This window comes from Podarcis filfolensis (genome assembly GCF_964270895.1).
Source record: "Podarcis filfolensis genome assembly, chromosome: 5".
NCBI lineage: Eukaryota > Metazoa > Chordata > Lepidosauria > Squamata > Lacertidae > Podarcis > Podarcis filfolensis.
Window position 1 is genome coordinate 16,011,141 of NC_139608.1, and position 27,758 is coordinate 16,038,898.

At 40.0% G+C, this 27,758-nt stretch overlaps 1 protein-coding gene and 1 long non-coding RNA gene across 52 annotated transcripts in view; one reads left to right on the forward strand and one right to left on the reverse strand.

The window, feature by feature from the left end:
• Nucleotides 1–8,474, forward strand: part of MECOM (MDS1 and EVI1 complex locus) — a 473,075-nt gene extending 464,601 nt beyond the window's left edge. For all 49 annotated transcript variants that reach the window (XM_083613089.1, XM_083613092.1, XM_083613088.1 and 46 more), the window contains 3 exons: nt 4,156–4,383; nt 4,745–4,931; nt 6,720–8,474. In XM_083613089.1, the coding sequence (XP_083469215.1) occupies nt 4,156–4,383; nt 4,745–4,931; nt 6,720–6,854 (550 nt within the window). In that variant the 3' untranslated portion in view covers nt 6,855–8,474. The remainder of the gene's footprint in view (nt 1–4,155; nt 4,384–4,744; nt 4,932–6,719) is intronic.
• Nucleotides 1–27,758, reverse strand: part of LOC310762477 — a 102,111-nt gene that overhangs the window by 70,680 nt on the left and 3,673 nt on the right. Inside the window, exon 2 of one of the 3 annotated variants that reach the window (XR_014548002.1) lies at nt 339–378. The exons of the other annotated variants lie outside the window; for them this stretch is intronic. This is a non-coding gene — a long non-coding RNA (uncharacterized lncRNA). Of the gene's footprint in view, nt 1–338; nt 379–27,758 lie in introns of those variants that run through there. 3 annotated transcript variants of the gene reach the window in all.

Here is a 27,758-nt window from a genome sequence, read left to right on the forward strand (position 1 = left end):
ATCAATATATGGTTCAAGTGCATATGTCAAGTGCATATTTTGGATTTGAAACAGCACTTGAATTGGGGATAAGCATAAGCTTTCCACAGATGTGTAACATGGTGTGTGATTATGTTCTGGGTCAAATTTATTTACTGTCTTCTCTCACACATTAATTTGCTTTCCATGTTCAAGGGCAGAAAGTGCATATGGCTTATGACTTTCTATTTTTAAAGTTTCTCGCTCATTTGTATGCTGGGTCAAAACTAGTAGGCATATATTCATGAAGGCAGCTGATAATACATTACATATACATTCAAATTTTCTTCCTGCTTGATTGTCATGGGTTAGTCCCCCCCCCCCCCACATCTGGTCTCAACATGTCCTCTGATAGGAAGTCTATAAGGGAAAAAAGGTTGATGGGTCATCCAGTGATTCCTTTCAAAATTTTGATAGATATTTCATACTTGGCAAATTACTGCATATGAAAAGCATAATTAGCAAATCTGTTTTTTTAATCATGTGGCTTTCATTACTTTGGTTTAAATCCAAGTTCTTTTTCACTTCAAACTGTCTTCTTCTGGCATGGTTTAAAAATCTGGCAACCCCTGGTTTATAGCTCATAGTTTCTTAAGACTGTCCAAGAAGTTCTGCCAGGGCATCCTGATAAAAGATGCCAAAGATACCCACAAGTGAGATGATGGTCACTTTTTTCAAGATCATTGCAAAATTATGGGTTTCTTTATGGTTATTCCAAGATAATTTCCTCATGTTTAATGGATCCTATAACCCTTAATGATAATTGGTTAAATTCTATTTCTTTTTCTTCTTGAAGTATAAATGAAGGAATATAGACATGTTGACCAATGTAGACACAAGCTTCAGAGGAATCCAACTCATCCACGGAACTCCGAGCCGACCATCTACCTTTGTGGCCCTCCACTGACCCAGACCTGATAATGGACTTGATATTAGATCTGAAAACGGGCAAAGCTCCCGGGCCGGATCTAGTCCCTGCTGAGGCTATTGTTGCGCAACCGAGGTGGTGGGCTGAAATTCTGGCCAAAGTCTTTGATGCAATTAATTCTACGGGGCTTATCCCTAGGTCATGGAAGGAGGCCGTGATCGTGCCAGTCCATAAAAAGGGTCCCCCTGCTGACCCGGAGAACTATCGGAACATCAGCCTTTTGTCTATCATCGGGAAAATATATGCAAAATTTTTGCTGTCCAAGCTGTCCCATTGGGCAAACGACTCAAATTTGATTGGCCATGAGCAAGCGGGCTTTAGGAACAATTATTCGACCTCTGACCATATGGTAATCATGTATCATCTTGCCAGAAAATATTCTGCCCCGAGTCGGGGGCGCCTATGTGTCGCTTTTATAGACCTAAAGGCTGCCTTCGACAGTATCCCAAGAAATTGCCTATGGAAGAAATTAGAGAGATGGGGCATAGATAGAAGGCTGTTATGGCTTATAACCCAATTACACCATGGGTCGTCGGCTAGAGTGAGACTCACACCGGCGGGAAACCTATCCAACGAGGTCCCAATAAATAGAGGTGTGCGCCAAGGCTGCATTTTGGCCCCACTCCTCTTCAACCTGTTTATCAGCGATATGAAGATCTTTCTGAACGAGTCTCAAGCCAACATTCATGCCCCCCGCCTAGCTGATTTTCGCTGCCCTTTGCTCCTATATGCCGACGATGCAGCGATCCTTTCCTACTCTAGAGTTGGTTTATGCAGAGCTCTAAAGATTTTTGCGGCTTATTGCAAACTTAACCATCTGACAATTAATCATGGGAAATCTAAAGTCCTGGTCTTTACCAGGTCTCGGAAAACTTACAGCTGGAAGTTAGATGGAGTCCAATTAGAACAGGTTTTCAAATTTAAATACCTGGGAGTCTTTTTTCATTACAATCTAAGCTGGAACCCACAGATACAGTATTTACTAAACAAAGGGAAAACAATACTTTATACTCTACTCCAATTTCTTGCGGCCGACGGAGCCTCTCACATCCCTTCTGCATTGAAGGTATACCACGCAAAAGTGGTTTCCACCCTCTGTTATGCTGCCCCGCTCTGGGCCCCAGGGTCCAATTTAACATCACTGGGGACATTGCAGAATCAGTTTCTCCGTCGCCTTCTGAAACTCCCCATGTGTGTGAGCAACGCAGCCATACGTCTGGAGTTAAGGATTGCATCATTGGAGACTGTCATCTGGAAGCGAGTCTTTGGCTATTGGCTGTCCAGCTGGCATAGGCTTCCCGACCATTACCTTTTTCAGTGCCTCTGGCGGGACGTCTTTGTCAATCCGTGGGTAGGGAAAATCCATGCCAAACTTCTGAGCATCGGAATTTCCCCAGCGGACTCCTTAAAGATGAACTTACGCTCAGCCAAAAGCCTTATTGAGCAAAGATTAGCGGACATTGAAAATCAACACAACCTCGCCAGGGGTGGGGGTGTCTGCTCCCCCAGGTATCACGGAATAACCCCACCACTTGGCCTTCCATCATACATGTCATCTCTTTCATCAGTACCACACCGACGTGCATTTATTCGTGCAAGGTTCAATGTCTTTCCATCGAACCTGCTGAACCACAGATTTTCCAAGGGTTTGGTGTCTCCGCTATGTGTGTGTGACGGGGAAACTGTTGAATCTCTTTCACATATAATGTTCAACTGTCCCCTACATAGCGTAGCCAGGGTTAAATTCCTGGGTCCTGCTTTGCTGCGCTTGGTTGGCAGGCCTGTTGAGTCACACGCCGCACTGCTTTTGCAGGATACAGATCCTTCTGTAACTCTGCAGGTGGCGAGATTTCTGAATGCGGTTATCTCACAATCAAAAACCACCAAAAACCACCAACAACATCAAAACTAATCGAACTGTTATGATGAGAGTGCATGTCGGAGTTCGTCTTCAGTTTTCCTTTTCTGTGATCTGTCCCTTGGAGCTCTCCTGGCCCCAAGCTGTCACTTGGCTCTGCTCAATGACCCACCCTTGCATCGTGGTGTTCACCTCCTGTTGTTGGATATATCTGTTTTTATGTCCCTGTGTTTTTATGTTTGTACATATTTTATGGGCTAATAGCCGTAAATAAATAAATTGTAATTGTTATAGACACAAGCTTGTTAAATGATCCAAAAGATTATTGTTTGTGGGTAACCCTACATGATTTAGGCAATTATGGGATAATGTCTGGTGTGGTTTCATTTTATATAGCCTAACAGACAATTTATTGGAAAATCTAAAAGCAATCAGATGAAAAGTGAAATTCCTTTGTATTTAGAAAGGGGTAATTTTTCTCTAGGGAATGGGTTGAGAAGGACTGAGAGCTTCCGGTGAACTAGAACATTTCGTTACATGTTTGAGTTTAAAATATTATGATAACAAGGCAAACCAATCAAAACTTATCTCCATTTAAATTATATAGAATGCTTCATAAAATCAATGGAATAATTTTTTGGTGTGCAGTCCTAAACAGTTTCAGTTATTCACATGACTGCTTCTCCATGACAAAGGTCACAATCTTTTATGGAATTAAATGCATCTAGGCCTATTGATTTCACTTTGAAGCTGACGTGTTCATAATGCTCTGCACCTCCCCAACACAATACACACTGCAAGCCCAAGATCTAGGTAGAAGGCCTTTATGTAAATGGGTTTAACCTGTTGTATATATATTTATTTTTATTTATGAAATATGTATTGCACCCTTGCCCCATGACTGTTATTCTATTTTGTCCTCACAACAAGCCTGTGAAGTGGTTACCCATTACTTTCCAACTATGCTGTGAAGCAGATTGTGTGCTACTGGTCGTTGTTATGCTTAGTGGTTAATAGGGCAGTGAGAGACAGTTGAGAACATGAATAATTTTTCCTTTTGGTCAATAGTAACTATGCTGGGAATTCTACTTTCAAGAATAATGAAATGTAGTAATCTAAAACTCAGATGTAATAGTGAGAAAAGCTATCTTCACTATTCTGTCAGACTGTGAATTGAATTTCAAAGGATTATTGGCCACTTAATAAAGTGGACAGAGTGGTTATTGATTTTAATTATGGCAATTACCACCTATGGGATAGTTAATGCAAAACAAAGTTTAGAAAGCAAGGTCCTGTTTCTGCAACTGCTAACAGGTAATTTTGTTTTCATTTGATATGTATTTTTTTGAAGAATTAATGGAAGTCACTTTAAGGATGAAAAGACTCTGGTGACAAGCCAGAACTCAGACTTGTTGGAAGATGAAGAAGCAGAAGATGAAGTAATGATGGATGAAGAAGATGAAGAAAGTGAGATAACAGGGGGGTCAGTTAAAGAACCAGCTGTAAGCAACATATGTGAAGAGGGTGACTATGAAGAAGCAAATGCTTTGGAAATGAATTGCAAGACTTCTCCTGGCAGGTAGGAGCAAGATCAAAGTAGATGGTAGAAAATACAGCAGAATTCCCAATTTCTAGGACTTAATCCTGTATTTGCAGGTTGACCTAAATATGCCTCTTTATTGTGCAACTGAGCAGCTTTCTAAGGGGTGTGATCCAGATAAAGTTAGCCACACTTTATAGTTTCATTTAAATCAGTAGAACCTAATCATATGGTTAAGAATTTAATTTTTAAAAAGAACCATGCCTATTATGCCCTCAATTTTGCCCAAAGTCTGTTAAAGGAAAGACCAGACAAAATATTTCAATTACTGTTTTTTAAAAATCACTGATAATTTGCTTTTCAAAACCAATCAGTATGCCAATCTTTGGACGTTTCATAGGTATAAGGAAGATGAGTTTAATAAAACTGGACTTTCTGCGTTGGACCATATAAGGCACTTCACTGATAGCCTCAAAGTGAGGAAAGTAGAAGAAAGCCAGTTCAGTGAAGCTGAACTGGCAGCGTTTAGCACCTCCCATCTGCCAGAAGACTTAAAGCAGCCATTGTGTCGCAAGTCCAAATCCCAGGTAAATCTATTTTATTGTGCTTTCAGGATAAATTGTAATCTGGTTGGGAAGGGTGGGAAAAGTGATGATGGGGATTGAAACAATAGATTGGGAGGAGTCAAAGAACACCAGTGCTGAGTCAGTAATCCTGAGAGTAGCAGAGGAGCAGACAGTCCCGTACAAATGTACACTGAAAACGTAAAACACTTCTTGCTGCATATACCAACAGTAAGAAACCCATCTGGAGATACCCTCAAAAGGCCACCTCAATTTGTTTGACCTTTTGTGCTGACATGGTTAATGCATCTCTGTTTTTCTGGCCCATGGTAGATGAGCAAGTGCTGCTGCATCAGCACCACATCCAACTGAGCTGGTGCTGAGAAAATGGTGGACAGACACTGCTTAACTGCAGTTAAGAGATCAGGAGGGACACCATTGGATCATATGCATCTTCTCTTTTTCCCTTTCTTCTCTAGTACAAATATATCCAAGGCTAATGACAGCGGTTCAACCACCAACCTTGACAATGATGTTTGTGCTTTGAAACTGTTTCCAAATCCAGGTTTCCAAACCTGGCTAAGAAGATTTGACCTTTTGTTGTGACACCTGTAAATTAAGGACTTTTAAAGAAAATAAAGATTAGTGCAAACCATAGTTAATGTTGGTGCCAATGTAATTCCTGACATTTGTTAAGATAGATTGAGGAAATATGCACTGAAGAATTGAGTACTAAGAGAAAGAGAGAGCGCAATCCTGTGGTCTGTTCTGTTCCCGTATTCATAGACAAGAGAGAGTTCCAATGTTTTGTCTGTACTGGCCCTATTATTCGTATTTACTGGTTGGTACAACTGAGATGGCTAGGCTGTCTAGTTGTAACCTGAAACTATACTTTTCTGGAAAGGAGTCAAGTGTGCTTACACATGCTAGTAGAAATTTTAATGTCCCCAGTAGGCCCATGAATACTGCCAATCCTCGTCGGTTTTCTAGTTTGCAGAGAAGGTTAACAAATTAGTTCATTTAAACTTGTTTGAGAAGATTCGGAACATGCCACAACACAGTGAAATCCATGGGGATCCTCTTAACTTACTTCCATGAAGTAAAGACCATAGTCATGTAATTAGGTTTTGAAATCACTGAATTGTTCTGTACAACACTCTTATACCAAGGTAACTGACCCCATTAGTGCAGCATTTCTCCACCTGTGGGGCATGAAGTGTTGCCAGTTTGGCCACTAGTGGCAAAATAACTGCAGTTTTGCTCAACTGAGGGCCTAGCTGGAAACACACCAGTTTTTGCTGCAGGGGAGGAACAGAGAAGGCAAAATACCCTTGTCTATCCAAAAACTGTTGCGGCTGCCTTTCTGACTATGCCCCCCGGCTGCCTTTTCTTTGTTTCCATACTACCGTATTTACTCGAGTCTAATGTGTCATCGAATCTAATGTGCACCTTAATTTTCACAACGTAATTTGGCCAAAAAAGGTGAGCATTAGATTTGAGTAAATACGGTATATGAAGTTCTTTGGCTCTTCCCTCTGCCACATTGGGGGCCCATAAAGTAAAGTACATTCACAGATCCAAAGGGTTTAACAACACAGGCCTAGCACAGTTTCCATTTTTTCTGTCATGAGCCTTCAGAAACCTAGTGAGAGGACTTTGTGGTACAGGGTGAATTCCAAGATGGTTCCCAGGTGGGAGCCATACTGCTGATTCCCACTGAAAGAATAGGTTCTTCCACGATAGAACTATGACTCTAAATGATATTACTGAATATCTTATTTTGACTTCTTCCTTCTTCTTCTTCAACTGTAGGCCATTGCTATGATGCTTTCACTCTCCGACAAGGACTCTCTCCACTCTGCACCCCACAATTCATCCAATGTGTGGCACAGTATGGCAAGAGTTGCTGCAGAATCCAGTGCCATCCAGTCCATTAGTCATGTATGACACCGTCAAACGTAACAGGATTGGGACCAAGTCCAAACTAGCAACATGGCTCTTTGCTAGAAGACTATTTAAAAGACTGCAGAGCAGAATGCCTTAGAAATCTGATGGGTCACATTTAAAGTCAGGTGACCTTAAACTGAATGATTTGAAAGAAAGAAAGAAAACTATTTATTCTCAATCTTTTGTTTTGCACAGCGAAGGCAGCTGCTGACATTTTGAGGATCAATGCGACTTTCAAAATACATGGATCAAATAGACCTTGTTGGGGAATATGTGTCTTCCACTCCACCTGCTTGGGGAGGGACTTATGGGTTAAGACGTGTATTGTTACACACACGTTAGCACTCCTTTAAACTAAAACAAAATTGTTTTTTCCTTTTTGAGTCCCCCACCCCACCCCGTGTAGAATGGTAATTGTAGGCAGGATTAGGAACAGTTGCTTTTCTATACAAATCCTCTTCATCTATGCTTTATGCGTTTGAAACCATTTAAGGAAGACAAAGCAGTTCCCTCGAATGTACATCTACCATTAATCTAGAACCTAATCACAAGGAATATTTTGCCCCCTCCTTAACTTTTGCCTTCTGAACTGCATTGTAAAAATAAAGAACCACATGAGACAATAATGTAAGACGTCTGTGTATATTGTAAAAAAAGAGGAAAAAAAAACTTGGGAGAGTTCAGCAATTAAAGGAGGTGAGTCTTTCAGCATACTACATGCAAAAGACCACAGTCATCAAACATACCACTATAGTTCAATGTTTCCCTGATCAATGTAATGACATTTTAATTTTAGACAATCATGTCACTGTTTTATTTGTTTTATTTTGTTGGTGTTCATTTGTTGCTCTTGATTTCTTTCTTTATTGGTGTTGCGTGTACATGTAATTTATTTGTTGGCAAACAATTGTTTGTGGATTAAGAAAAAAAGCACTCTTGCTAAATGTAGCACTGTTCATATGAAATTAATAGCACTGTTCCAGTTCTCTCCAACCCCACCCCACATCATTTTTCCGGGCACCCATGGACTTAAAAAAAGGAGGCGAACTGATCTGCATATATGTTCGTGCAAACAGTGTTTAAAAAAGATTTCTTACATTCCTCTTTTACTATCGTTTTTTTTTCCTTTTACTGAAACTAAATAATGAATAGAGGTGATTTAGAGATTTTTTTGTAATACAGCAAAAATGATTCAAATGTATAAAGCATTCTAATTTTTTCTTCATGAAAGCATGATTCTTCTGATTAAAAAAAGAAAAAGAAAACTGTACCCAATATTTTATGCTGGTTGTCTGCGAGCTTGTGTGATGTTACGTTCATGTTAATCCTATTTGTAAAATGAAGTGTTCCAAACTTATGTTTAAAAAAGAAAACCCCCAATAAATAAATAATGAATTGTATTCAGTTATTTTGGGGGCAGGGGCGGGAGGGGGCCAAGAATTTCGCCCTTTTGGTGAGGGACCAGATTTTATTTTCCTTTTTGTTTATTATCTCATTTTGAAATAACCAGCAAGTTGAGGTACTTTCTTTAAATGCTTTGTACAATGTAACTGTTATGCATTTCAGTACATTACTATGGGAGGATCAAATTTAAAAAAAAATAAAGGATTACAAAATGAAGACATCATTTTCACTGGCCTTTTGTTTTGTTGGCTATAGAATGGATTTCAACAGAATTTGTATGAAATTTCCCCTACTAGCAATAATGCTAACTGCACAGAAACTCTGCTTTTGCAAAAGGACAAAAGCAAACCCACATCCCTGTTGGCCCTCAAAACATTCAAGTCTAGAGCTATCAATATGATTACTCTGTTTTCTCAACAATCACAAATGCTAGACATAAGATGGTTAGCAATCACAGTAGGTTGGGGAAGAGAGAATCAAGGGCAGTCAAACATGTACAGCCTTCCCAGGCCCACACTGGCATGGCAGATTGGCAGAAGCTTGGGAGGTGGCAACACTTCCCCTTGTCAGTGGTGTTAGTTGAGAGAGAGAGAGAGAGAGAGAGAGAGAGAGAGAGAGAGAGAGAGAGAGAGGACCACCATTCTACGGCCTGTTGGGTAATGGTCTAACCCTGGAATGTCTCCTATGGTGCTTAGGCCAGACCTCTTTTACCCACACCTCTTTTACCCACAGAGAGGGAGATCTACAAAATCTTATGGTACCTGGGACAACTGCCAGGGGAAACTGGTTTATTCTGTAAATTGTTTATATATCTAGATTTTTTTATTTCAGGTTTTGGTTACCTGGCAAAAAGTCTCCATCTAATCTAGGACTGTATAAGTGAAAGCAGATTACCAAACAAACAGTGAAGGCCGATCCCTTAGGGTAAATGGGACACTGCTGCACCAACTTCAGCCTGCCCTCAGCTAGGTCCCACCTGCTTACATTTTTTACAACCTATACAGGGGATGAAGGCATTCTGCTTCTTAGTCTCAGTATTGCCTTTGTAGAACTCAATGCTGAGACTGAGAGTGGCAAAATTATTTGGCTCTGCCTGTCACTGGTTCTGGCTTCACCTACTCTTGGCCTCCTGCCTTACTTACTACCAGCCCCAATGGACCAGCCACCACTACAAACAGAACATATGAGGGTATTGTTAATGTTCTCTTTTTGTGGAAGTTAATAGCAACCCCCCTGCAACACACAGAGTAAACAATTGTATTTTCTTCCTCAAGCACACCAAGGAACTATCTACTCAGCATTTGGCTTCCAACAAGATTTGAGGGCGATAACCATCTCCTTTCGGATGCCCAGTTATGTTGTCATCAGAAGTATAAGGCTTTGCATATGAATATTTAAATAGTGAACAGCCATTGATTGACCTATCCTCTGTGAGTTTATCATTTTACAAAACTAACTTAGTGAGTGGCCAACACCACATATTGTAGTAATGAATTCAATAAGTGAATTATGTATTGCAAAGAATTTCATTTGTGCTGGACCTACTGCCAAAAAATTCATAAGATCTCTACGTCAGCATCCACAGAGCCCTTGCATAAGTGGAAAGCAGTCTGATGTGTTCATTGTGTATCTTATTTCCAATTCTGGCTGTATTGCCTCACTTTGTAGCAGACTCTACTCTGGAAGATACCCCAACCTTGAGATGTAGCCAGGTGTGAGTGACTGCAGTGGGAAAAGGGCACATGGTGTTCCTGGCTTTACAATTGTTTGTGGGTTATCATCATCATTATCATTACTGAGTGTCAAAGTACAAGTGCATGAACTGGACTTGTTCCTTACACCAATTGTATCAGAAGTTGCTTTGGAATTTAGTGATCCAATGTTGTTATCCTGCCTCATACAATATATTTTCATGGGCAGGGAATCCCAGAGTATTTTAGCCAGACAGTAATTGACAAGTCACTTTTTTGGGTTATTAATTTATTTTGCACTTGACCTATGTCTGCCTTTCCTACATAATGTCCATTTATTTGCACAATTGCAGCAGTGAATGAAACAGTGATGAGTCAAACACTTCTAATTGTTTCCTATTCTTTTCTGTGCTCTCACATTCTCCTCACCCTTTGATTAATGATCACATATATCCAAGACCAAAGTGACCTGAGGGTTTGTTATCACAGGCGAACTGCTCACAGAAAAAACCTTGCAAGTGTCTCTGATTTAGTTGCAGTTTTGCATTTGGAATAAAACTTTCCATCACATTAAAAATAAATAAATATGAACCCTTAATGGTGTCATGCAACTAGGAAGGAGGGGGGTACATGCTCAGCAAACAAAGGAATCCTTAACTTCTACTCTCTTCTACCTGTCAGTTACAAAGACATAGTGTGCCTTCAAGTGACTTCTAATGTACTGTAAATGTTATTAAGGGACTTTCATGTGGCATCAAGTAAGTGGAGCAAAATAAAAATCCAAAATAAAGACTTGCATTTTACCATTCAATACATCAACCTGAGACCATGCCAGACTCTTGAAATTGACATGACATGTAATCAATGGCTTTAATGTACAGTTATACCTTGGGTTACAGACGCTTCAGGTTGTGTTTTTTCAGGTTACGGACGCTCCGAAACCCAGAAGTACCAGAACGTGTTACTTCCGGGTTTCGGAGGTCACACATGCGCAGAAGCGCTAAATTGTGCTTCGGTCATGCGCAGAAGCGCCAAATCACAACCCGCGTGTGCGCAAACGTGCCACTGCGGGTTGCGAACGTGCATCCTGCACAGATCACGTTCACAACCCGAGCGTCCACTGTATTTGATGTTTTAAAGGGTGCTTTGAAACATTGTTTAAAGGGTTGAGCACCTGGAAATCTGAGTTTTGTCGCACACAGGCAGTTCCTAGACAACAAAGTATTTCCTTCACAAAGAAATGGCACTCTCAGAAACCATTGGTTCTGGCCCTATCCTCCAGAGCAGGAGAAAACAAGCTTGCTCCAGCCTCCATGTGAACAGCCCTTTAGATATTTGAAGATGGCTCAGTCTCCTTTTTACCAGGCTAAACATACCCAATTCCTTCAACCATCCCTCATAAGGCTCAGTTTCCAGACCCTTGGCTCCCTCCTGACATTGTTTATTCTGTTATCACCAGGTTGGGCACTGCATTGTTCTGTGAACAGCCCTGGGTATAGGGCAGTATATAAATTCATTCCTTCATTTAATCAATCAAACAATCAATCAATTTCCTTTTGAGTGAAGATAGAGCCAAGGAGATGTTGAGCAGTTCTGCCTTCTCTTTGTCACCCAATAGCATTTCTTTGTCTTCTCCACACAGCAGACCCACTACCTGCTTGTTATTCCTTTTGCTCTAAACATAGCTGAAGAAACATTATTATTTTTAGCCTCTCTTGCAAGCCTCAGCTCATTCTGAGCTTTGCCAGTCTGACCTCCTCCCTGCAACTGTTGGATACTCGTTTATACTCCTCCCAGAGATCAAAACAACCTGCTTCTTCCCCACAACTTAAATTTGGAAACTGGCTTGTACTACTGGACTAACATTTACCGTAACTCTATGTGTGTGCCATTGCTTTCTTTTCTATTAATATTAATTAGATAGAGTTCCAGATTATGATCCCCTCTCCAAAAGTACAATATTGAAAGAACAGCTGTAGTACACAATAATTATACAATTCAGACACCCCAATCAAATGGAGCATGTGCTCCCTGCACATAGCATCTGTTTTTAAAAGCCAAAATTCAGCTGAGCAGCTGCTTGGTGGGGACATTGAACTGAATCTTCTCCAACTTCCAAACAACTAACAGCTAAGACTGTAACTTTTTTAAAAAATGCACACAGTTCATCTTCCAAATATGGATGCATGCATAGAAACCTCTGCATCCATAAACGGTGTCCCTAGCCTACTCTTATCTGGAGTAAGGTAACACCAGCATGCTTATAACACCCAACTAGATTTCTCTTTTATATGTAATTCAGATGAGGTAGTGCGAGTGCTGAATTGGTGTTTGGGATCAGCAACAGATTAGATGAAGGTCAATAAACTGAAGATCAATCCCGCTAAAATGAAGGAACATTGGTAGGTCTCTCCCCAGGGAGGTGATGTTCAACCTGTTTTGTAAAGGACTGCCCTTCACCTGAAGGATTAGATTCTCGATATGGGACTACTCTAAGCCAACTTTGTCACTAAAACCCATGTGGCATTTGTGGTACATAGCATTTTTCAATAATTGAGGACTGGTAGATCAGCTGTGATCCCTCCTGGACAGGGCTAACCTGTCCACAGCTATCCATGTTCTGATAATCTATAAATTAGATTGTAATAAGTCGGCCTTGGAAAACTGTGGAAAACTGCATATTAGGCTACTAATTGTGACTAGGAGATAGGAAAATATATAATCAGTCTTGAAACCTGGGCACAGTTCAAAGTGTTGATGCTCATTTTGTAAGATGTAAATGGTTTAGAATTTGGGTACTGGAACATGGACCTGCCTGAGCACTGAGGTCATCTGCTAGGTGCCTCTGCCATTTGAGATTTGTGGAAGTTGTCTCCAGGGAGGATTCTCTGGCACCTGTGTTGTCTTTCTGATGCCAGGTAAAGAGTGTTGTATTTTCCCAGGCTTTTTAATATTGCTGAGTCTGTTTTACGTTGCATCCTCCCCGGTGTCATATTGCTGTATAGCTTTATGCTTATGTATTTGTTTTGGCTATTGCTGTTTCCCTCCCCCTGTCCTGGAAATATTTACATTGAAGAACAGCATATACAATTTTAAAAGAAAACCATAAAATATGGATGTGATAAAACAGTGGTTCCAGGGTCTGAAAAGACTGAAGGTGATTGCAGTGGACCACACCGGAGAAAGCAGATTGCCAGGTTAAGGTATCAAGGTTTTAAAATTGTAGTGGATGTTTTGCATGATAAAACATTCTGCTTCTTGAGTAGAAACAGCCTTTTGTTTATTTCACATCAAATTCTGTGTGACTGACATGGCAAAAATTCCTTAGACTTTCCAGGCTGCTTTTAATGCAAATGAATTCAGTGAAATGAATGATCAGCAGTGAAATGCATCTCCATCCCCATGCTCCTGAAACAGAGGGAACGGCTGGGAATGGCCATTCTGCTAAATTATCAGTAATTATGACACTGATTTTCTAAGAATGCTGAAAAATTCTTAACAGCTGTTTCTTTTGAGCCCCAGCTCTCAGTTCATTAACATATGTTCACACAAGCAGAAACTGTATTAATATCTCTGTTACTCCATGTCATTCCCCCCTCCCCAAAACTAGCACTTGAGGGCAGCTAAAGATTAGATAGCTGGCGATAGACCTGCCAGCATGCACATATGGAAATGTTCAATTTGTAATCTGATTACAGCACCAAAAAACCCCACACAAAAGCCCACTTGATACCTGTGGCAGATATATTTCATGGTTAAGTGCAGAAAATTCTCAACAGCGTGTCAAGTTTCTTATGGCCAGCCAAGTCAACTGATGGAAGTAGCTCTTTAATTCCTGGGGAACCTCTTCAAACAGGCACATGTCAGGCCCAATTTGAACTCACAGAGAGGTACGCTAATTGTTGGGCGGTATGTAGCAGCATAATGCAGCCATTTGCAAAACTGTGCCCCTTGTAAAGCTTTGCATGTGAGAGATGAAGTGCCTGTCTTTGTTCTAGGGAAGGACATGGGCAATCTTCCAGCTTCTGAAATCTCTTGGCGCATGTTTTGCTTTGCCAGAGCTGGGAGGGGAGAACGACAGGGGACTGGTTTCTTCCATTACAGAGACTCATTACAGGAGGTCTGATCAGAAGATACTCCTCCAAATAACTGGAGGGGGCAGGGAGCAAACCTGTTAGACCATGGGTGGGCAAACTAAGGCCAGGGGGCCGGATCCGGCCCAACTGCCTTCTAAATCCGGGCCACGGACAGTCCGGGAATCAGCGTGTTTTTACATGAGTAGAATGTGTCCTTTTATTTAAAATGTATCTCTGGGTTATTTGTGGGGCCTGCCTGGTGTCTTTACATGAGTAGAATGTGTGCTTTTATTTAAAATGCATCTCTGGGTTATTTGTGGGGCATAGGAATTCGTTCATTCCCCCCCAATATAGTCCAGCCCCCCACGACGTCTGAGGAACCCCTGCTGAAAAAGTTTGCTGACCCCTGTGTTAGACTGTAGCAAGTAATTATCCTTTGTAGGCAGTACCATTCCCAAGCAGCCAAATCTTAAGGAGCACTTTGAAGTTTAAAGAAGATTACTAAGTGGGCAGGGTGGTGGTGGTGGAAATGACAACAATAGAGCTTTATACAATTATGATTGGGGTAGAAAGAGAAATGTTTCTCGTTCTTGCAGGTTCCTCTAATAAAGTTGTTGGTAGGTTCAGGATGTGGTGATGACCACTGGTTAGTTAGTGTTTGGAAAACAATAGGAAAATTCAGTCTATTCCCAATCTGTGTCACTTTCACAATTGTTCATTCATAGGTCTATTCTATTCCATTTCTGCATTATAATCATAATCATCCACACAAAATGTAATTTAAATACATTTTTGAACATATTTTCCCCTGAAAACACACATTTCCAAATGTATTAATTTTAAAATAAGCATTTTAAAATGTATTTTGCTCCATTTTTGGAGCCAAGAATTTGCAGCCAAAAATGTTGCAAGGCAACATTTGGAGAAGTGTGAAATCTGGAGCATAACTAGGTTCCAATCCTATATTGTCTTTTTCAAAGAACAAATTTCTCAAGCAACCTTCACACTAAGAGACAACTTGTTGGCTGCTGGAAAGAGAATGCTAGACCAGAGATGGATCTCTGAAGGCAGTTTTTATGTACTTGTGATGTAGGAGTCATTGCAGATATCCAACTGAATATGAGACAACAATAGTATAATGGGCTGCCCCATTCTGTTTTGCCCAGTGAAGAGAGAACCCTCTCTCTCTAAAGACTTGTGTAGCCCAATAGTTGATGGGAGATAAAAGAACAGGTTTTCCTTAATAAGCACCATCCCAATGTTAAAAGTGACCTAAAGTTAACTCTATCAGCAGAATAGCCAGTGAAAGGAAGAATTAGGCAAATGCTGAGCTACATCTTCCACCTCCCTCAATCATATTCACAACCCTTACCCATGCATGCATTTATACACAGTCTCCTACATACACACACACAAACCCGTGGGCACACACAAACTCTAACTTGAACACATGCAACAAATATAACTCCTCAAATCTTGGAGCTAGGGCAAGAGAGTTCTATTAGCACTGAAGGCTCTTTCCTATCCAATATGACCTTTCCATTTGCCTCTATCATTATAGGACACCCTACAATGGGGAAAGGGATGAATTCTGCAGATACAGTAGAGGCTGAGAGAAGAGCCCAAGGCTAGAATATGTGGCTAGGGTGAGATTCAAACCAGGAACCCCTCAATTTAGCTTCTTGATCACTGGCTTAAACCCAACCCAAAGAAGCAGGCATAGATAGAATGGGTTTGAAATACTTCCCAAAGCCTATTAGGTTTAGGTTTTTTGAAAATCTTGCATGCACTCTGCCTTTCCCAATATGGTGCATGCATAATTTTTTGTAAAGAGGTTACATTCATTCTGCCAGACACATTAATGCCCTAGGATTAAAAAGAAAGAGACAGAAATATATTGGACTCTACGCAAGATCAGGCCAAGCTAGGGGATGGCAGAGGGGTAAGTGAATGTGTATCAAATGGCAAAATGCCAACAGGGCTTCTTTTTTTAAATATACAGTATGCTGTACCAGTTAGGTCAAGAACAGGAAAGTTCATCCTGTCTCACGCCTCCTAGAGTCAGCACAAAGAAACACCCGCCATTGGCCTTCACATACCCTAGACTCTGGCATTTCAGATAACACTGAATTAAGCTGAAATGTACCTATTGTTTGTGTTCTGCACATGTCAGATCAGAATCTGGCCTCCTCACATCACTATTACTTTCAGGCAATAACATTTTTCACCTACCGTCTATCAGAGGAAAATATCTAAGGTCTTCACAGAACGTGAGATCCAACTTTAATCCAGCTTTGCCAAAAGGGAGGAGATTAGGAAGAAAGCCAAACAAGTCTTGTTGGCTGAGAAAGAATCATCTATCAATTTCCCCACCAAAAAAGAAAAAAAAAAGGATATGAAAAAGTGCTGCCCCTCATTTTCCTGCCTACCACACAAACGGAGTTTCATAAATAAGGACATTTCAGCCTGCTTCATCATGACTTTTGAGCAGAAAGATTTATTTCAATAAATCCTCTCAAACTGTGCCTCTCGGGCCAAAGAGCCCTGTTGTCCAGATTTCTCAGAGAGGCCTACAATGCCTAGTCTCCTAAGGGTTATCAGTTATGTCATGCATTATAAATAATCCAATCAGAGCAGTGGGAAACAACATTTCTATTTAATACCAGGAGAAACAGTGGAAGTCAGCGATTGATACCAACACAATGATGGGAAAAAGTGTCCAGAGGTGCTACTCACATAATCTCATTTTACAACATCTTGAAAATTCAATAGAAAAGTGCTCAGCTAACAATACCCCAATGGCACGCTTCTGATTATTGTTCCAAAATGTTCCATAAGACCCTGAACAATAAGAATGCTCTCTAAATATATCTCAGCACAAACAAATTGTTTCTCTGTTTTGATTTTTTAAATAAACTGCATATTGTTAGTCAACAATCGGTATACCCTTAAAATCTATGCATCTCAACTGCTGGTACATATAAAGGGAAATGAGGTATTGGGTTGGGAAAAAGTTGACACAAAAGTATCATTTAAAACCATTATGGGAATCAAGTATCTATTTGCCTCCCCTGAGAAATGCTCACAGCTCTTTAGCTTTTTGCTTCTCCCCCCAAAAACATGACACTGCACTATTTGGAGTTTCAGGCAAATGTGTGTGTTTTTTGTGTTTTTTTTGTTTGCTTCAGGCAAATGTTGAGACAAATATATTTTTATGCACTTTGATTTTCTTTGAAATCCTATAGTTCATATAGGAACTAAAGCACATGAATTTAATAAAGAGTTAAAATGCACAGTTAAAAACAAGGATTCTGAGAGATGCTTTTGCATAACAAATGAGATAATTGTTGTATCTTCCCAAACCCGTACTGTCTTGTAGCAATTGGATCATTTGACTTATCCATCTTTTCCTCATCTTATAACTAATGGTAATCCAAATATCCATTGTACAGCATTTATTCCTTGCTCACTAAATTGGTAAGCAGCTGAAGACTTAATAATAATAAATAAAATAATAATAATAATAATAATAATAATAATAATAATAATAATAATAATAATTCAATAACAATAAGAGTAACGGTAAAAATAGTGGCAAAAATAGTAGTAGAATATTTTTACTCTGCTCCTCTCCCAGTCCAGATCAATAAAAGTAAGACAGCCCCTGCTCGTTATGCTTTCAATTGAAGCAAGATATGACACAAAAGGAAAATGGATTAGAACCAAGGAGGAAAGAAAGAAACTTAAGTGCCAGTTGTTAGTTACAAGTTCTGTGTCCAGTTCTGGGCACCACAATTTAAGAAGGATATTGACAAGTTTGAATGTGTGCAGAGGAGGGTGACCAAGATGTTCAAGGGTCTGGAAACATCTCTTAACCTTCCTCCCTCTGCTGCAAGGTCTCTCAAGAACCTGATCTTCAGAGAGATGTGTGAGCTCAAAGGCAGACCACTGATCCAGATTTCCACAACCCTAGAATCTTCCTTACATCATTACTGAGAGGTGGGCTATATTCCAGCAGTATTAGGTGGTAGAAACCTGAAGTGCTGGAATTAGCTGTATGACTTTAAACTGTAAATGGGTGGGGGATAGAATGTTTATGTTTTCTTCTTTAAAAAACAAAACTGTAGGATGATGTTGTTGTGGTTTTGGAAAAGGATATCAATGAAAAAGTTTCTGTCCCAGTTCATTTAAAGGAACTTTTTTAAAAAAATGCAATTATCTGACTGTAGACTCAACCATTCTACCAACACATTAACTTCCACTTTATTCTACTGCATGTGTCAACAAGACTTCAATAATCAGATGACGCCACCGAATTCAGCAAGAGAGGTTGCCCCCTCAAATCTATCATGCATTGCTCTATCTCTCTAGGATATCCTGAGGACTGCTGCCTTGTTTTATGCTGATGGCTTCTCTCCATGCCTCTTGCAACAAACACTGAAGCCAGTTAGTGGCATTGGCAGAGTGGCAAAGCAGCTCAGTTTTCCCTACTGTGATTTATTTGGGAAACCCTGCAGTTAAGTGACTGTTAAACACGTATTATTTATTGTTAATCTGCCTTGTAGAATCCAAGTAGGCAAATATGCATTTTGTGGGATTTTTTTAAAGAAAAAAAATCTAATAGAAAACATTGTCAGTAACCATAGCCATCATCTCCTGTATATATGGGATCCCTATTTTTAGACTCCATTTCTGCAAATCCTTAGGTTAGGACTTTAAACAACATCTGAAGAAAGTAAGGCTACTGCAAGCAAGGCACACTTTAATTGTGCCTAAATATCCAATATCTTAACCCCGCTTTCAGAATACACAAAAGCAGCCCTGAAGATTAAACAACACATTGAAATACTTTTTTCTAAGTCACCATTGTTTTAAAAGCAAACACAGCCTTAAAACTGTATTATATAATAGTGTAAGCAAAAGATGCTGAAAAAATCATTAGCTCCAAAACGAAACGTTGAATTGTGTTACAGAATCAACTATGGTGAGTAAAATAAATGTGTCATGAGTGGCAAAATGAAATGAAATACTCCTTTTTGCTACAGGCTCTTAATCTTGGTGTTTATTTTTACAGCCGTTAATATGCACTTTTTAAAGCAGATCCAGAAAGTGTCTTTAGCAAGCCTGACTGTCAGCTGCCATCTCCCAAATATGGCTTATGCCTGGAGCTTGCAATCCTATCTCTGTTTCGCCTACAATCCCAGTTGCAGTGATTATTTTTGTTTGGCTGTGCCGAAGCATTAATTTTATAGATTTGCCAAAGATCTGTTTACAGTCGATATAAACACAATGTACTGAGTTCAGAAGAACATCAGAAGAGGAAAATTCCAACTTCTGAAAACACTTAAAGATGATCAAACACGTGGAATAGACTAATAATTTTGGGGGGAAATTTTGACTCAACTGTCAGGCGATCAACTTTGTTCTCTCTCTAGGGCATTGGGACGTTGCCCTCGTTAGAGCTCTGTAATGAACTGAAGCTTGTTTAAAGAAATAGAGACCCCATTATGCAGGAACTCCAAAGTATAAAATATTTCACTTAGGAATTAAGCCCACCTCCTCCCCAATCACTTGACTCTTTCAAAGACCTTCAAAGCACCTTATTTTTGGCATCTGGTGTAGATCGTAACATTTGAGCTCTGCCAGCTGAATACATTTACATATACTTTGCACATTAAAAAATATAGTTTTTTCCTGCCCTTTGGCTTGTATAATAAAAAGGTACAGGCACAATTGCTGGTCCTGCTCAAACAGTAATTTGAATAAAATTTTAGAGCCAAACTGGAATGAAATCCACCGAGACCAATGCAAGTGGATTCAAAGGAATTTATGTCTATCCCGCTTTGTAACTTTGAACATGCTCCCTGGTCCTGTGTAGCTCAGGCCTTTCCAATTCCACTCCCTCCTCATATTCACTTACTTTAAAGCTATAGGCTCTGTTCAGCACCAGTGCAGGAAGTCCTTCCCTGGACCTGGAAGGACCCTATTCATCCCATCCACCCTGTTCTTTGAGAGCTTCAGAACTGAAAAAGGCATTTGGAATTATACATGAATTCATGGAGGATCATCAGTGACTACAAGGACCCTCCGTATACAGAGGGAGTAGATCACTGTGCACCAGTAGCTGGGGCGTTTATGCTATCTATTGTCAAAATGGATGTTCAAGATTACACTACTGAGATGATTTCACTTTCCTGGAAAGGTCCTTATATCCAGCTCAACCAAAGTGGAACCTAGAACTCAGAACGTGTGACTAACAGTGACAGTCATGTCTCTGGCCTGAACAAAGTTTTATTTCCTATATCTAATGGGAGACATTTCAGAGTGGCTGATAACAGGAGTCTGGCTCAAAATTAGCCTTCTTTAATTAAATATTCAGATTCTGGATTGGGATGGGATAGATTCCTAGCTTGTGAGAATGCTCATCAGGAGGCTGAAACGCAGGAGAATTCCCTTCCCTCCCCCATAATACCATCCAGCCTCTCAACAGAGTATTAACGCAGGAAATCCCACAGATGTGTATTCCTGGAATTCCCTTCCCGTTCTGCAGGAAAAAGTTGCAAAGGTGAACAATATAGCGGATGGATTATTGTTTCAATTGAATCAGAATAGACTGAGTCGTTCAGAATTATTTCATCTCATCCAAAGGCTCTGTGAGAATATCTGAACTCTATGTCTGCAAAAGCCAATAACTGCCACATGATCATATATGACATAGAGCTGCTTCACCAAAAACTACTTTCTTTGTTCTTTGAGAAAGCAGCACCCCACCCACCCAGTATATACTTTGTTATTAGGAACATCAGACCTTGTGGTATTAAAGCTGTGTACAATTCACTTTTGGTACTTAAAATCACCTCTTGATTTCGGCCAAGCAAATGTTGGGGACTTTTGTTTCATCTTCAAGTCAAATAATAGGAAACTGCTCACATTCCTGGAGCCAGAGTGTCTCAGCAGTGGGGCGCCTAAAACAAAAGCACCCGGGGGGCCATAAGGGTGTTTAATTTGTTTATTGTTTCTAAAATGACTTTTATTGCATTGGAAAGTCTTGGAATTGAGAGGCCTTGAGAACCAGTTCCTAAGGTTTCCATACACAAAGTGTATATGCAAAGGGGTTTTTGATGCTCACCTCTCACTGAAAGTCAATGGGAATAGGGGTCAAGACTTCTAATTCAAGGCCTCCCCACCATTCTAGGCTGTGTCTAGGCAAATAAAGCCAACTATTTAAATATTCATTGTAGAGTCTTTTTTCTGATAACCAGTGACAGCATTTTTTGGAGATGAGATCACTTCTAAGCTGACTCTTTGGGCTTTATATGTGAGAAAACATTTCATGAAAACAGGTTTTCTATATTGTTTGAAGAAGATCACTTTAGCTCCAGCCAAATCCTAGGGCAGGTTCACCTGGCTGGATTGTACAGCCAGAGCTCTGCATATTTAGCAAGTCCATGATCACACTACGCAAGCAAAGAACCTGGCTTTCAGGTGCAGACTTTGGCATTCTGAAAAACTCAGCTTCCATTTTGTTGAATTTTTCAGTTATTACAAACATACAGAACTAACCCCCCCAAAGGGTAGTAGGGCTCAAGAATGGATATATACTTGTATATATATGGAAATCTTGAAGCCATGGGGGGGGGCCTTTTCTGCCCAGAGTTTGCCAGAAAAAAATTGGAAATGTTTGGAAAAAATGCAAATAAATAAATAAATCAGCACTTTTAATATATAATAATAATATAATAAGTACTCTTAATATATTAAAACTAACTTTGCTACTTTAGGAACATAAAATGCATTATGTATAATTTGGTTTACTAAAGAATAATCATGTCTGGCATATTAAAAGTAGAGTTTATTCAGACAATAATTGTAAATAAAATTTATTTTTTAAAGTTTTGTTACAAACAGAGCTACAAGCTGCTGAACTGTAAGGGACCTAGCGTCTCTTTGGTACTGCCAGTTTATGAGGGACAGGCAAAAAAACAATAAAAACAAACCATCAACATATACCCCTCGGTGCTCCCAAGCAAGGCACAAAGGACATTGCCCTCTCCTGTTTATCTGCAGCACATAGTTATCTGATAATGTTTTCCACTGGTTTCTGCCTTGCATTATAATGTTTGTAAGTTACCAGTTCCTTTTACTATTGCTAAATATGAGTAATGCCAGCAATGTAGCCAAGTTCAATAAGAAGAGCCTTGATGGATCAGATGGTGGGGGGGAAACCCCAGCTCACTTTAATTTTTTTTTTAAAAAAAATCTAAAAACCAGCTCACTTTAAGCTAAGTGCTTGGGTATCTTTCTTCGGGATTCTTGCTTGCCATGTGTACTTTTCCATCACCCTCCTCACATCTGGCCTGTTTTTGGTTTTTACATGATCACTAGAAATATGAAAGCCGCGGACCACATAAGCAAACGTCTGCCTTTGAATGTGTATTTTCAGTATGTGACCTGTCTTTTATGAGTTGGTTTCTGTATTTTTAACACTGCTTGGCAGTGTTTTCTAAGGGGAAAGACCTGGCTGAACCAATGAACTTACATATGAATGACTCCCCCTGCCCTAGATATCTCTAAACACTTACTTAGTCAGGTCCATTGGCTGGCTGAGAAAACACAAAACACAAAAACAAAACACAAAAACTAAGAAAAAACTTTACTCCAGTAAATACCTGACAACAGCTTATGATGGCAAATAAAATCAAATGAATACTAGGCCATATATGGCTTTAGACTCAAGTATCTAAAGGACCACCTGCTTCCATATGAACCTGCTCATTGGCTGAGATCATCTTCAAAGACCCTTCTTTGAAGTGATGAGGGAGTGACCAGGAAAAGATCTTCCTAATGGTGGCACCTCAGTTTTGGAATGCTAAACTAACTTTTGCAGGAAGAGAGTCTGAGGAACTGAGGCAGATAGTGGTGAAGAGAGATGAAGTTCTAGGCCTAACAGACAAAATAAAAACTGGCAAATGTAAAATTGCTTATTTTCTCACAAAAATATGTAGCTTGTATGGACCAGCCTCTGTACCTGAGGATTTGGAAAACAGTCAATGTAAAACATTTTTTAAAAAAAGAGATAAAGGATCCTGGAAATTACAGGTTAACCCCTTGGGTTAACGTGTGTCCTGAGAAAACTAATGGAATTTATTTTTAAAGATAAAATAACCAAGCATACAGAAGAACAAGCCCTGCTGAAACATAGCCAGCATAGCTTCTACAGGGGCAAGTCCTGTCTCACAAACATACAGTACTAGTTTTTGCAGAATGTCAGCAAGCACATAGAACAGAGATGATCCAGTTAACATAGCATACTTCGATTTTCAAAAGGCTTTCAACAAGTTTCTTCACCAAAGACTCCTAAGCACTGTTGTCCATGTGCTGGTAACCTTCAGATTGGATTGCTGCAATGCTCTCAATGTAGGGGTGATCCTGAGGCAAATCTAGATGCTGCAGAAACTACAAAATATAGAGCGTCAACTGTTCACTGGGGTATGCTATCACCATCACGTTATGCATGGCTGCCAATTGGATACCAAACTAAGGTGTTGGTACTGATGTACAAAGTGCTATACAGCTTGGGGTGATACCTAAAAGTCTTATCTCTTGTACACTCAACCAATCACTGTAGCCTGCTGGAGAGCACATCTTGCACCTATGATTTTACCAGGAGGCCTGTTCTTATGGTGCCAGAATTGGGCTTTTTGGACACCTACCCTTTGGTAGCACCTTCCATTACATACATGTCAGACAGGCTCCATCTCTATTGTCTTTTTGGTGCCTGTTGACAACTTTCCCTTGTTCAGCACAGCAAGCTTCTAAATGGAGATTTTTTTATCTCCGTCTGTATCTGTACTGTATTTGAAATTGTTTTTATACATCTAATAGTCTTTACATTTGCAATTGTTTTATGTTTTTTATTGTATTGTAAAATTGCTTGAAGAGGCTTCATAGGAAATGATTCGTGAAAGCCAGCCAGCAAGCAAGAGAAGCAGCAGTAGCTCATGATGGTATATATGGAACGTTTCCCTGTTTCATGCTGAACTCCTAATTTTCCATTTCTAACCTCCTAAGCTTCTTACAAAATCTGTTTCTTCTTTTAACAGAATCATGTCCATTCTAACTACGGTAAATTTAGGCTTAAAATAACATAGCAAAAGTTAATGACAATTTATCCAGAAGTGATGAAGAGTAGTAGCATATGGCCATTTCTGTGGTTTGCCAAGGAATGGGTAGAGAATATTTGTGAAGAAGAAAAAAACCCAAGGAGGCTTGGAATTTTCATGACTGCCCCAGTTCACATGGCGTGCACTGCCCCTTGGGAATGAAACTGCGGCAATGCAGCATCCCCTTCCTCCACAAACCCTCATTAAACAGCCTTTGACATTAAGTCAAAGGTCTTGAACAAAGTTCCTTATTTTTGCTCCGTAGGGCAATATTTTATGCCTGTTAACACACAGAGCCAACCATTATTTGTATAATTAATCACTCTCTCCATCTTTCTCCGTCTCTTCCATCGGAAAATAATTACTAAAAATAAACAGAGAAATAAAGATACTTGTGTAATGGGAAAACCAGAATCCCAACTGACTGTAGGATTTTATCAGTAAGGGGTTGTTTTCATTGCCTGAATGTGATTTAAGGCAAACCATCCCTGTTTAAAGGAGGATGTCCTTTCTTGCCAGCTTGTCCCATGTTTTACTTTTTCTTCTCAAGAGGATTAAGCACAATACTCAAAGGGAATTTGAGCTGTGCAACCTCAGTTTTTGTTTCCTATTGCTCTCTTGTGGTCACTCAGAAGAACTACACATATTTCGCCTCAAGAGGTAAGTGTATGTGTGTTGGAGGTGGATGTTCATTCCTGGAAGAAAGACATGGAATGAACAGGGCAGCCACCAACTGGACACAGCAGTATTTCAAACATTCTGAAATTTTATATATATGTATTAACTTGAAGGTCCCATGCCTATCAGTAGGCTACTCACGGACAAGGGAGGGGTTTTGGCATAGGGAAATTCCCCAGAAAAATATTACGTTTGTATATTAAAAACTGAAACTAAGACAAGACAGCCTGATGACGACTGAGAATGCTCATTGAATGCTGAGTGTGTTGAGCATCAGCAGAGCTAGAATTTGTGGGGGGGGGGCTGGGGAAACCCAGCCAGATGGGCGGGGTATAAATAATAAATTATTATTATTATTATTATTATTATTATTATTATTATTATTATTATTATTATTATTAGTGATGGATGTGCACAATAGGATTGGGGATGTGTACTGTGATGTACAGTGCTCACATCCACTCAATAACCTTCCCCCATTCAAACTTTTTAAAAAAACAAAACAAAAAGGTGATGGAAGTGGTGAAATAAAATTTAAAGAAACCTCTCAATGAGGGCAGCATATGAGCAAAGCCTTCCCATAAGAACAGAAAGAAATATGGCTATGCCCCAAAAAGCAATTGGTCTTTTTCTAGTGTTCCTGCTGAGCAGTGGAAAACCTTGAGGGGTTTTTCAAGCATTTGACAGATACATTCAAAAATCCCTGTTGCTTAGTGTCACTTCTCTCTACTATTTGCTCCTAATGTCCCCAAACAAAGAATGTATTAGGCTGAGGGAGATGTTAAGGGATGAGTGGCAAGGAAGACTCACTTCTACACAGGAGGTCCCATAAGTCTTCTTCTTGGCTGGAAATGGTTGCGAAAGTTGGATTATCTGCTGGGGATCTGCTGCAAATTCATGTAGTATTCCATACCTTTTAAGTATATAAGTACTGAAAGAATTACTGGTAAGCTTAGAAAAGCAGCAATATTAATGGCTTTTTGGCACTTATTAAAACCATACTTATCACCCTCCCACACTTTTGCGGATGTTTAATTTCTAGTAGGCTGGTTACTGATTTTAATTCTGATTTGGGTTTTAGCTGCATTTTATATGTGGTCATGTTCATGCTGATGCCGTAATTGAAAGCTGTGTTCACTGCCCTGTGAATGATGTGAAAGGCAGACTAGAGATGTCTTAATAAATAAATAAAATCATGAGGCTTGCAGGAAGAAAACTAAAGTTGTGTGCCACCACTAAAGAGGCCTTGCTGGATACTCTCTATGATCTCACTTGACTAAAAGGTAGGCAGCCAAGATCTAGGAACATAGGAAGCTGTCATATACCAAGTAAGACCATTGGTCCATCTAGCTCATTATTATCTACAGACTGGCAGTGGCTCTGCAGGTTTTCAAGCAGGGGTCTCTCCCAGCCTGACCTGGTGATGCTAGGGATTAAACCTGGAACCTTCTGCATGCAAAGAAGGTTCTACCACTAAACTTAGTCTCTTCCGCATCTAAGAATCCAGGTTGTTATGGCTTTAAAGGTCAGAATCAGGATTAGGATTAGTTACATGTAATTTTAATTCACATGTCACAATGAGAGATACAGACTATTTATTTCTATGTGAATCGTTTCAGTAATTTCAAAACAAAGCCCATGCATTTCATAAAACATACAGTAATATTTAGTGTAAGGCTGCTTCTAGGGTAGAGACCCCTCCCTAGAAAAGTGCCCTGGGATGGCTGCATACTTGCCAGCCTACCTGCCTGCTTGATCCCTCAGTTATGAGTTTTCCAGGAAGCAGTGGCTGGGTCTGGGAAGCTGACTGCCACTTTAACTTTCTCACAGTGCTCCAGAGCAATGCTAAATTGGGCACTCTAGGGCTTTGTGGAAAAATGAAAATGGTGTATGAGTTCAAACTGCTGCTGCCATAATTCACAAACAAGGGACTAGGCAGCAGCAGTAGTGATGGACTTTGGGCTTTCAAATTTTAGAGGCACCCTGTGCGACACCAAAATTCAGTGCCCCACTGCCTCTCACCTTCCACTGTTTGTCATTGTTGCGGTGCCCCCTATGGTGCCCTTTCAGCTTGGCACCCATGGCGGGAAAACCAGTTGTACTCCCCTAAATCCGCTTCTGGCAGCAGGCAGGCCAAACAGCAGCACTGGTGTGCATCCCGACAGGGTACTTAGGGCTGAATAACTGTTTATTTCACTAATTCTCATCTCAGTAATACTTACAACAACCCAATATCCTTGCATTGCAGAATGAGAGAGACTTGAGATGTTAGTTTGCCTAAATTTAAAACATGTATAGCCAAGAAACTGCCCTCCAGATGCTATTGGAGTGTAACTCCCATAATCCTTGGCCATTGAACATCCTGGCTAGGGTTGATGGGAGTTGTAGTCCAAGAACTTCTGGTGGGCATCACATTGGCTTCCTCTGGTCTAAAAAGTTGTTTACTGGATTCAGGGCAAAAGCAAGTTTTGAACCAGCAGTTTTTGATTTATTTAGCCTCATCCCAAATTCACACATTATAGTATCTCTTGGTTTTCTATCCTTGAAGAGGTTGATTCTCCATTGTGGGTTTTAGTCCTTTTTAGGGCAATGATTGCACAATATAGCAACTGCATCACCTACAAACTGTCACTCCTTCACTGCCTTGTTATAAATGAAGTATACTTGTATAATGGGAACATCAGAATTTCAAGTGAATATTGGAATTTATCAGCAAGTGGTTGTGTTTCTAGCTTGAATCTGATTTAAGGCAAGACATTTCCCATTAAAGCAGGATGCCCTTTTTATCAGCACTGTATATTTTCTGCTCAGAGTATTCTGTGAAATACTCAAATGAGTATTTTTACAAGTCACATGATGTCTTCTTGGAAGGACCATCTTGCTTTCTTTAAT